General features: G+C 46.7%; 1 protein-coding gene across 2 annotated transcripts in view; it reads right to left on the bottom strand.

Annotated features, from left to right (window-relative positions):
- HDLBP (high density lipoprotein binding protein) overlaps nt 1-9121 on the bottom strand; it is a 19823-nt gene extending 10702 nt beyond the window's left edge. The window contains exons 1-11 of one of the 2 annotated variants that reach the window (XM_010017208.1): nt 9048-9121; nt 8397-8509; nt 7386-7540; nt 6639-6854; nt 4748-4954; nt 4058-4273; nt 3061-3267; nt 2762-2869; nt 1538-1642; nt 1036-1114; nt 270-409 (exon numbers count right to left, since the gene is read on the bottom strand). In XM_010017208.1, coding sequence (XP_010015510.1) covers nt 270-409; nt 1036-1114; nt 1538-1642; nt 2762-2869; nt 3061-3267; nt 4058-4273; nt 4748-4954; nt 6639-6854; nt 7386-7540; nt 8397-8472 — 1509 coding nt within the window. In that variant the 5' untranslated portion in view covers nt 8473-8509; nt 9048-9121. Of the gene's footprint in view, nt 1-269; nt 410-1035; nt 1115-1537; nt 1643-2761; nt 2870-3060; nt 3268-4057; nt 4274-4747; nt 4955-6638; nt 6855-7385; nt 7541-8396; nt 8510-9047 lie in introns of those variants that run through there. The other variant, XM_010017209.1, reaches the window with a different exon arrangement.
- Nucleotides 9122-11865: the final 2744 nt, after the last annotated feature.

The raw sequence follows: 11865 nt of genomic DNA, 5'->3' as shown, positions 1-11865 counted from the left end.
CAGGAGAGCCACAGACTTTTAATTCCTAGTTTGCTGCCTGACAAGTTTACTTGCCAGTGCTGTCCCCCTTTTCTCCTCTAGATAAAATTCACTCTGGGTTGACAAAGAAGTGGTATAGAAGGGAATAGAGGGACATATCCATGAAGATGAATTTACACTTGTCAGGACATCCAAGTGCTTGGGCAAGGGGCACACAAAAGGCCCAGAAGGTTACAAGGGAATATAAGAGGCTAAACCGTGTGACCTCCCAAGCATCACATCCAACTCACCATACGGGAAGCGAGTTCCAGCAGCTCTTTCTTGGCCTGTTGAACCCCCTGTGGGTCTCCTTCAATTCTGATCAGGTTGCTCTTCTCATTGTCCGGTGGAATGCGCACAGACACCTTGTAGAGGTCCTTAATCCTGTTAACTTTCAAGGCAAGGACCATGGTGACACAGTCTGCTAGGGCAAGACTTAGAAGCAAGGCATCTTGCTTAATACTGCTTAGAAGCGGTTTAAAAAGCAAATCAGCCTCTGAGAAGGCACCAGAGTTCAGCAATAGCAGGTATGTGCCACCCAAGAACCTGGAGAAGTAAATACTGTGGCATCTACAGAGCAAATTGTTTGCTCGCCGGAGTGAGGCATCTGTCTCTTCCCCAAACACCCCATCTACATCAGAATTATTCATTTATAATCTCAAATTCTTATTTGGGAGAAACTCACCAAGCAGATTTCTACCACTCCTAATCAGCTGCTAAAATGTAATTCACATACAACAACTTCAAAACCAGGCAATTCTCCAACCTCATCTCCAACAATGTATTTTCTCCAAGACAAAGTAATCCCACCACTGTTCAACCTCCCAAGACACTTTCACACATTAAAGCCATCCCAAGGCCTCACCACCCATTTACTTCCTTATGCTAACACCACCCCAGAAAAGCAGAGGAAATGTGATGGAGACAGCACACTGAGTGATCTACTGAGCCTCTTATATGTTCTACTAAATACAGAGAGTCCACACATAGGAAGGATTAGAAAGGCACCCCACTTACTGTTAGCTCCATTCTTGCCAATGAGGTGTCGATGGAATTTGTGGTCAACGTTGATTTCTGCATAATCCATCCGGTTGATCTATACAGAAATGTATAGGGCTAAGGTAGGGCAGGTCACCACTTCTGTCTTGCATCTTAAGTAACTGCCTACTGCCAGTATTGGCATTGACTGTGCAGTAGCCAGCTACAAACACTCCTCCTGCTATTAAGGAGAGCAGAAGCACTCCACTGGTTTGAGCTGAGAGCACCATATTGTGGAAAATTAAAAAGGAACTTAGATGGCTCTCCAGCTATGACTGAAAGAGAATCCTTCCTCCTCTGCATCAAAATATTTAAGACCTGCAGCTGATTTTTTTTAAGAATGCTATGGACAAGCTTCATAACCAATCCACATACCACAAAACTTGTCTTCTGCAAGCTGGTAAGCATATTAAGACATTATATGGAGTTGATAAACTTCTCATCATCTTCTCCCCTTTTCTTTTTATGTACCAGAACTCACCAGATCCTTGACCATGACTTCAATCTGTTCCTGTGCCACATTCACATCTTCTGTAGGTCCCTCCAATGTGATTTTATCCTCTCCTTCAGTGAATTCGATGTGAACCTTGAGAGGCAAGGCAATGAATCCAGTAAGAATTTTTCAAGATAGAAGCCAGGTCATGCCGTTAGTGAGGCCTATACCACCAATCCCTGCTACTAAGAGATGTTTTCCTTCCCACAAGTATATAATTCCCATGGTTTCAGAAGTAGGTAACTTACAGTTCTGGCCGTCACAGTGTGTAGAGACCAAGGCTGTCCTGGAGTCTGCAAGGGCTTTGGAAAACTTACCACCTAGCCTTTCTCCAGATACCCATCTAACTCGTTGAAGTCACCATTTGCAGGTATCCTACTATACCAATTCTCAAAATAGTAGCACATAAAGCTTCCCTTGAAGGGCTCAACCCATGAGAATAACAGAATGAGTAGTGTTTGCAGCAGTAAAAGAGAGGGTGCCCTTGACATCTGTGTCATTACCCATGTGTCTTGGATTTAACTAAGATAGCGTTAATTTTCTTCCTAGTAGCTGGTGCAGGGCTGTGTTTTGGCTTTAGTCTGAGAATAATGCTGATAACACACCGATGTTTTAGTTGTTGCTAAGTAGTGTTTACCTTCATCAAGTGCTTTCAGTCTCATGCTCTGCAAGTGAGGAAGGGCACAAGAAGCCAGGAGAGAGCAGAGACAAGACACCTGACCCAAACTAGCCAAAGGGGTATTGTATTCCATACCACAGCACGTCATGGCCAGTATATAAACTGGGGGGAGTTACCTGGAAGGGGCCAATCACTGCTTGGGTATGGGTCAGTGGGTAGTGAGCAATTGTATTGTGCATCACTTGTGTTTACTGGGTTTTTGGTGTGGCAGGGCTTTTGTTTGTTTGGGATTTTTTCCCCTTTAGTTTTATATCTCTCATTATTCCCCTTACTATTAGTGGTAGTATATCGTAATTCAATTATTAAACTGTTCTTAGCTCAACCTGCAGGTTTTGTATTCTTCTGATTCTCCTGCCCGTTCCACCCGGGGAGAGGGGAAGAGGAGAGTGAGCAAGCAGCTGCATGGTACTGAGTTACCAGCTGGGGTTAAACCACAACACCATGCTAGAGTACATTTCCCTTTTCTATAAAGAGTGATGTGGACTAACCCATATTCTACATCAAGGGTTCTAAGCTAACCAGCTCGTCCATACCTTTGGCATCTGCTGAGTTATTTTGGCCAGGTTTTGTCCTTTCTTTCCAATAATGAAACGATGAAGCCAAGAGGGGGCAGAGACCGAGGAGACGGTAAAACTGTTGGCCTGAGAGACAGAAAAACAGAGAAGCTGTTTGATGGACAGACAAAAATCCAGTTCCAATTCTCATGCTGCACCTGCAGCACTGACTTCTAAGCTGCACCTCTAACAGCCCAACAGACATCACACCCCCATCACCACTCACAGATGTATGTTTATGGGACTTTCAAAGAAGGCCTAACCCATCTTGTCTGTACCTTTGCATAGACTTCAGTCAGTGCTTGTCCAAGCTTCTCAGGCTCGCCTCGCAGTATCACCGTCTCCGAGCTACTGTCAGTGGGTGGGATCTCGACAGAGACTCCAGTTTTCTCCAAGATCTCCTGCAGGGAATTCCCCTTAGGGCCGATGACATACTTGTGCTGGGACTTCTTCACCTCCACTGCAATGGTTGTAGTCTTCTTTTTCTGTAGGGGCAGAGGCACTAGGCATCAATAACAAGGGGGCAGGGAAGGACAAGAGTGAAAGGAAGATGCAGTGAAACCCTGCACCCAGGAAAAAATGAAGCAAAGGTGAGCACAGTAGTTCTGCAGTACCCTAGCAACCTTTCTGCCTACAGAACGCCTTGTGCTAAAAACTTCACAGGTGAAGAACACAACTAGTGTTCAGTGTCAAGCTCCCTCAGACACTACATGGAACAGACCACATACACACATCCCCTTGCTCAATGCCCAGCTGTCCCCCAGGCGGTACTGCAACACAACACCAGGTAGGTTTCTACGCTATAAGCTGATTATCTCTGTTGAAATTCCAGACTGGTACAAATGCAGGAAAAACAGCCTAACAACTCACAACAAGGATATTCACAGCAGTATTGGCTGTAGAAAATAAACTGGAGTGAAATTCACTCTTCAGCAATTTCTACTTATGTAGCAACTTTGATACTGCCAGCTGGCTGCCACTGTAGACTTCACTCTTCCTTCCTTCTTTAGCAGCACCTGTGTGAACAAGAGCCAGGGGAGCTCTTCATGGTCTGCTAATTCCCATGATGTAGAAGACTGAGAAATCTGTCACCTCCCCAGTAGTATCCCCCCAAGTCCTGCTCTGCTCAGTGAGGAAATAGTAAGATTCAGGGCCATGTACTGCAAGGGCTGCTGAGCCAGAGCTGGCATGAGAAGGATGCAGCAGAGGGATGCACAAAAAGAGGGACTACAAGCAGGTTGGGGGAGGATGTGAAGCATTATGGACCATCCGTACCTTCTCCTCGTAGATCTTCTTAACACGGGCCACAGCCTGGGCCAGCTGTTCCTTTTCTCCTGTGAAGACTATCTCTGTCTTGTTGACGCTGGGTGGAGGAATGTTGATGCGTGTCCCTGTGTCCTGCATGAGCTCGCTCACCAGCTTGTTGTAAGGGCCAGCAATGAAGGGGTGGTACACTTTCTCCACATCCAGCCGCTCCACAGCACGCTTATCCTGGAAGAGCCCAGAACAGACGTCGGTGGGAACTGTCCTCTGTATTACAGTTTCTGCCAGATACAGCTAAGTTCCCAGTACTGTCTTGCTTGCCGCTCTGGCCCAAGTACCTTTTTCAGTTTGCAGGCTTGTAGATCTCCATCCCTTTCAATCCACAAACACTGCTGTTGCTGCTGCTGATTTACGATACTCACCTCTGTAATCTCCCTGCCTTATCTCAGCTGGCACCTAATAGGGTTCACTTCAAACATGAAACACACTTATCCTACTTCAGAGATGGACAAAATGGAGAACCAGAAGCTGCAGAACCTGGCAGCAATGCTCATGTAGCCAGTGGCACAGTATAAGCCTCTGTTCAGACTAGCTTATTAGCCACTGACTGTGGCCACGGTAGCTAAAGACATCTAATATACCATGGAGAAGCAAAATGGCTGTCCAGCTAATGCCATGAGAGGTACCATAGTACTGAAGTACCTGCTCAGCGGAGATAAGCAGGATCTCGTGTCGAGCCTTCTCAATCCCTTCTTTAGTGCCGGTGATCTTGATCTGGTTGCTGGGGTCATCTGGGCGGGGGATCTGGATTTTAGTTGCAGTTTTGAGCTCCAGGTCCTGCAGCTTCTCACCATTCTTTCCAATGACAAAACGGTGGTGCTCCTTGGGGATGGCAACAGTTGCTGAAGCCTGCAACACAACAATCAAGCACCCATGAGAGCGTTTGCCTGCACTGGCAGATCCACAGGAACAAAGCCAGGAAAAGCAAGCTAGATGCTGCCTAACAGTACTGCTGAGGAGCAGATACAATGACTTCCCAGCACATTCTGTATGAGGACTGATACTGTACCAGAACAGTTGATCTACAGTGCCTGTATACCAGGAGTCTAAAGCCCACCTTTCCCTCAAAACCCTTCTATTTGCACAGGAATAGTACTCTGCATTAGCAAAGGCCTTTGGGTACAGACAAGGACGTGCCTATCCTCCAGTCAAGACACTGAAGCAGTACCAGACAGCAACTGAGATGATGGTTCATGGGTGGAGCTTATCTGAACTCTGACATCTGCTGCCAAGGCTACAGAAAACAAGACACAGCCTGACTCCTAGGAAACAGAAATTCAACACCACAAACCTATTCCAGCAGGCAGACAGCTCAGAGATGCTTACCACTGCTAAGTGCTAAGGTGTCTTCAATGTAGCACTTGCTGCTCCCGGGACTGCTTCTAGAAGGTCCCTCTTGGAACAGGGGTCCCAAGAGCTTCTCTTAATCTATCATTAAAAGGCTGGTCTGTAATAGGGATTCCTGACTTCTTCCCTTGTGAGTTTTTACTGACCTGGTAGCCTATGATTGCTACCACGTTCGTGAATATTTAACTACTAAGAGTAATCAGACACTTAAAATTGAAGCTACAATGGAAAAAAAAAAAAAGGAAAAAAAAAAAAGAAAAAAAAAAAAAGGAAAAAAAAGAGCACTTGGCGTGACTCTTCAACTCGGTGTCCCTGTACCAAAGCCAGCCAAGCCCAAAAGCAGCTGGAATACAGACACACCTTTCAGACCTGGGGCCAGGGCAGCAGGAGGTATATTTGAGGACAGTGGGGCATTGATCTGTGGCAGTACGACCTGAACTATTTTTTCAGACGCATATTATGTAGGGTTTGTCCCTTTCTCTTCCCTCTGGCAGGGTATGACACATGGGCTGAAAAGCACTAAGCAGACATGGTATTAACTATTGCACTACCTACCTTTGGCATTATACTTTAAAACACAGTAGGACACTTGGATGTATTATATCCTAACAAGAACTGTCATCTTGAGTATGAACTCAAGAATCTGAAGGGAAGAATTCAAACCCTAGCAGACTGAAAGGAGAAACAACTGAAACAACGAGCGTGTGGCTCCTTACCAGTGTGCTTTGAGTTACACAATCTAGAACCCTGACCTGAACCTTTCAGCTTTTGGCAAGACTTCCTCTTCTCTACTTTTATTTCTCCCATCCCTCCACATTCTACTCTGAAGGACTTCAGAGAAAGCACAGTCCTGTTCTCACATACTACTAACCTTCTGTGAGGGGCCTGCACCCCCTCTGGCACCAGCACCTCAGCACAAAGTCACTGTTTGCAATTCAAGTGTTCAGAGATTGCAGACTCCACCCTTCACGCAACACTGTGGCCTTTAATTAGCTTTGAACCCTATTTTAAGTCTCATTTCCATTCCAAATTGCCAACTGTGTGCTTTGAAAATACATGGTAAAGCTGTATTAGTCATCTAATAACACCTCTTTGGCTTATAAGCACACACGCCCAAGGGTCTCAAAGCATTTGCGAGTCCTGGGGAAGAGCAAAGATGAAGTGAGAAACAGTTAGATGCCCTCACCTGAGTCTGCAGCCGAGCGACAATCTCCTTCCGAGCCTTCATGACTGCTTCCAGCTTGCCAGAGACCATGATTGAAAGGCCCTGGTCCTTTGCAAGAGACAACTCCAGGTGAGCTCCGGTCTTCTGCATGATGTCAAGGCAGATCTTGGCCTGCTCGCCTTCTCCAAACTGATTCATGTCCTTGTATTTCCTCTCCTCCAGTGGCACATGAAACACCTGCTCAGCCACAGGACAGATAAAAGAAGGGCACAATAAGCTGTCAGTATGCTTTTGATTGCCAGTGCTTCCCTCTCTTATTGCCCTACAGGACTTTACTGCCATACTAAGTTCCCAGGTTTGCGCAGTCCATCAAGCTTTCCAGCGGAGACACCAGCTGTGAACTGGAAAAGTGCAAGAGCACTGAGCAGGCAGTCTGTCTCACACTGGGCCTAAAGTACGTGCTATAAGGGGAATACTTCAGTGGATTAGTGCTCACTACTTGAATTCTGCAATTCTCCCTTCAGGCCCTCTCCAGCTATTTGTGGAACAGGGATGCAGAACTTTTACTTGACGGTATTCCAACACATCCCACCCCTCCAGAGCAGTCCTAGGTGTCAGCTGCAGTCCTCCTCATGCCCCAGTGTAAAGTATAGCAAGGAAGCTGTCAATCTGATACACTACAGATTTCATACTCCAGGAAAAGCTTCACCTCACCTGCTTTTTGGGGGGAGGAAATCAGAGTGAGAAAAGATACTGACTCCCACCAACCTGAGTGATGACAGAAGCCTTTATTGGTCGGATTTTGCTCCAGGGCCCAGCAGGTTCCTGGGCAGCTTCCAAACATGGTGCTTTCTCAGGGAGCGGAGGGAAGGCTTCCTTGTAGGTTGGAGGATCATTCTCTTCTTCAGAGTTTAAAGCTGTAACTGGGGTGAACCAAACAGGGTAAATGAGACGCCCCTATTCACAGGCAACACAATTGTATTTAGGCACCAGTAACAAAGGAGAGCAAACAACTTATGCACTATTGTAATCCTATTACAGTTATGCCCATGGAGCAGCCAAATGTGGAGCACAAGTGACCTCAGCACAGCATGGACTGCAGTAAATACCATGAACAACCAGCCTCATCTGAGCTGGCACTATGGATGCAGGAAGTAAACGTGCAAATGAATAGTGGCAGCGAACAGCATATTACTGCCAAGTTTGTTAAGAGGGGCTTAATCAGGGGAGAACAGGCTGAGCGAAAGAAAGTGAAAGGAACAGAGCAGGGCTGCAGTCAGAAAGGGCTCAAACACACCCAGAAGGCAGGCAGAGAGAAATGCTGTAGTTAAGGCAGAGTGCAGGGAAAGGCTGTACCTTAAATTCAACTCAGCTGTGCACTGGGCCATGCCAGGTGGGCCAGACTGCAGCTGGAGGATGTGTGCCAAACCCATCAGTAAGGCAGTTAACACAGTTACACTGACTTCCCCTAGCACCTGGCTGAGCAAAAGGAGGAAGCACACTGATCCCATGAGGCACTCTTGCTTGTGCCCTGTCCCACGGCTGACAGCACTGCTAGCCAAAGAAGATGAAGATCTGAGGCCTGTCTTGTCTTGGCCCTGCACTGCAGCACTACCACTGTGCTCTCATGGTGGAAAGCCACTAGTCTAGGAATGGAGAATGCAGTGCCTTCACGCTTGTGCGGACCTGGACACATGGAGTGAGCTTGGGTACAAAGAACCTTGCATGTGCAGTCTGTATTTTGAGGCACGTCACAGGAACTTGAGTGCATTTCCTCACCTTTCACCTGCTGCTGAGCCAGGCCACTGCGGTGTTCAGCGAAGCTCTCCTGGGTCAAAACTGCCACGGAGCTCATTGTCGACTTCCCACCCACACACAATCCGGGTATGCCACTGGAAGAGGCAGCGGTGGCAACACTATTACAACACCATTCGAGATGCACAAAAGTCACTCCAAGAAGACAAAGTATGCGTTACTGAGCACTTCTCCAGTCAGCGTCTTGAGAAGCACCTGCAGTGCCAGCAGCTGCCCAGCTCTCTCGACGAACCAGACAGGAACTCAGGGGGGATATTTCCTCACAGCACAATGGTCACCAAAACAGTGTTCCTCATTAAGGAGGCAGAAGATGTGCAACCTAAGAAGGTCACTCGAAGGGGAAACACCAGAAGCTGTCAAAGCATACTCTAATTAATCTATAAATTATTAATGGTGCAATTTTTAAATGAGTATCCAAAGGTCTGGACAGTCAGTCCAAAACCATTGTGTAACCCTAGAGGTAAAAGAAAAAGGGCCCAGGATGCTGCCTCTTCCTGAAAAAGACTTATTTAGGTGCCTGAACTCCCACTGACTTAGGGCTACACTCAGAAAGCCACTATGAGAAACAACCTCAGCAACAGCAAGATCTTTGGTTCTCTCAAAATAAGAGCTTACCAGCTAAATGGTCAGTAGCCAGAGAGTCCGTCCTGTAAGCTGCCCGTTTGTCAGCCTGCCAGCTTTTGCTTTAGAGAAAAAAAAAAAAAAAGAATAAAAATTATGTGACAGCTCCAAGACAACAGGAAAACATGACACCCTGTTACTGTAACTCTCAAAAGAACATCGCCTGTACTGTGTTTCAAACTTGCCACCTATTCAAAATGTTCTCATACTGAGTCACATCCCACCATACTTTACCTGTCATGTTTTAACTAGAGCTACAGGCAACACCACTATCTACTTAAACCTCACAGCAGGAAGCCTGGAAGTAGCTACTCTTTCATCAAACTGGCTACAAGAGCTGCCATCCACTATCAGGCAAAAATACAGTCAATTATTAACAGATGTGCAAGATAGACATGAAATTTCAGGGTTGCAAGCAAGAGCATCAACATCTAGTCAGAAGAGACTAACAACCTGAAAATCTGCCAACAACACTGCCATCAGTCAGAAGTTAGGAATGTAGTTTAGTGGAGATGGGCTGAATCAACACAGACATCCTCACAAACAAAGGCAAACACTTAGGGCTATCCACACACAGCTGCTGGTCAGTCCACCTCTTCATTTTTTATTGTAATAAGATGATGCACCAGGCACTAAACTCTGCCTCCAGAACTAAATCAGAAGAAAAAAACCCACACTGGTTTATGTGGACTATTTTAAACACATACACAAAATGGAACCAGGAAAAAAAGCCCTGCAGTGTTGATGGGAGCTTTACATCTCCTTTATCGGGATCTGCAGATTTACTGAAAAAGGGGCAGGCACCTAAGTAAAACTGTACAAGCCAGTACAGCACACACTGCCAGATGTACAACAGTTCCCCACACCTGAGTCCCCCTGAGTGGTTACGTGCTCTTGCAGGGCTTGCACTTTCCTAAAACTCAATGCCTCTGACTCCTCAGGCGACACAAGGCCCCTCTCCCACACAAACCTGAACAGAAATTCTGACACCCTCCAGTAAACTGGTAATTACCATTTCTGACCTCCCAACTTACCAGAAAAGGCTCCCAAACCTACAGTGTCGCTGATGTGGTGTCTTACATCATGACACAATAAGGGAAGGCGACAGCGGCAGAAGGAAAGCAAAGAACAAGAACAGTAATGCAACTGGGCTGTGCAGGCCCGATCCACACCTCAGTGAAGGCCGGAGGGCTTTCCCTTATTTCAACAGGCCTCTTATCAGGCACAAAGCAACAGCACCTTGCACTATCAAAGCCATAGAGCTAATGTTGCAATTAATCCTGTAATGATCTGCTACTACGAGGTGGCAACTACCAGGACAGCCAGACAGCCATGCCGAGGCATTGGCTGGTGTACACGAAAGGGTGGCTAGTTATCTGATCTCCTGCTATCCATGGTTACGCCATGGCGTAACATACGGTTCCATATCCACGGTACATGGCTGCATGGCTTAAGCTGCCACAGAACCAAGGAAAGCCTGTTAGCAGCACAGCACCTGTCCCACAGTATTTCAGCAAGACCTGCAAGACTGATGCAGCAAGCTCCTCCAGCCTGCTGGGTAACATGGAGGGAGACACCACCTCCTGGCAAACTGCAAGCAGGGATGAGGGCAGGAGCAAGAAGCATCCTAGACATCTCAAGTAGCTTCCAAGGTCTGGCTAAAGCCTTGCTAACAGCACAGATGTGTTTGTAACTCTCATTTGTCTGGAAAGCACCACCTGGCTCATCTTGCATGTGTTCTGCTCCTTAGAGAAGGGCAAGGATAAGAAGCCAGTGAGTGACACCCAATATAGCACCTGCCCGAGTGCCACAGGGCACAGCTGCCAGTTTCACTGTGTCCACACCAGCTGCAGAGCTCCTCCTTGCAGTCTCCACCTCAGAGAACAGCTAGAGGAATCTAAGGGCAGCATTTATCCGTATGAATTTCTGCTTTGTCATCCATACAGCAAGCTAAGAACAAATGCTCTCCGTCTCCAGTAACCTCAAACATCTGGTATATTGTAGGCCTCAGGGATTCATCTCTGGCCAAAATTGGAGGCGGCCATCAGAATGGTATTCTAAACGTAACGTCAAAGCCAGCAGCTCAGGCACTGCATTTGGAGCCTACACCTCCTCGACTTCCCACTTTAGGTTTTGAAACTCAGATTACAGCTACGTCACACCATCGCTGCGGCTGACTGGGTCAACAGGTTTTCAACTGCCTAGTTTAAACACTGTCTGTAGCACCGGCTTTATGCGGCAAAAGAAGTTTCAGAAGTCTAGAGCACACTTAAAATACAGAGAGCAAAATCACCCTAAAAATAACTGCCAGCGAGAGACAGACCTAACCACACGAGAAACATTTGATGAAGAGAAACAAAAGCGAAGTCATGAGTTACACTGCCAATGCAATCAGTACGTGTGGACAGAAACATAAGTTACATGTTATTTAAAACTATATTTAATAAAAATATTAGCTTTTTGTTAATCAAGGTAGCTAAAATCAGATGCAGGTAGGATTGCACACAACAATGGGGCTAGGCTGGTTGTGGCAGACACAGTTCTCTGTCAGATGTCCATCCAGGGCAGGGTGATCTCTTGGTAGATGAGTGGTCATACATGAAAATACTTGCTTTCTGAAAACCAGCTGGCTCTCCCAGGTATTGAAGGCCCAGGCCCTTTGGTTTTCGAGAGATCATGCAGGCAGACAGCTGCTGCGTGGCAGGACAGAGTCCTTCCCTTTGCATTGATCCCTGAAGCAGTACATCTGACAAAGCAACGCAACTGGTGCCTTAGACACAGCCAGACTTACACCTGACCTACCCCTGTATTT

Source organism: Nestor notabilis, unplaced genomic scaffold, assembly GCF_000696875.1.
Source record: "Nestor notabilis isolate BGI_N333 unplaced genomic scaffold, ASM69687v1 scaffold8426, whole genome shotgun sequence".
In the NCBI taxonomy this organism is placed as follows: domain Eukaryota; kingdom Metazoa; phylum Chordata; class Aves; order Psittaciformes; family Psittacidae; genus Nestor; species Nestor notabilis.
Note: the sequence above shows the minus strand (reverse complement) of the source record. Positions and strands in the feature narration are given on the sequence as shown.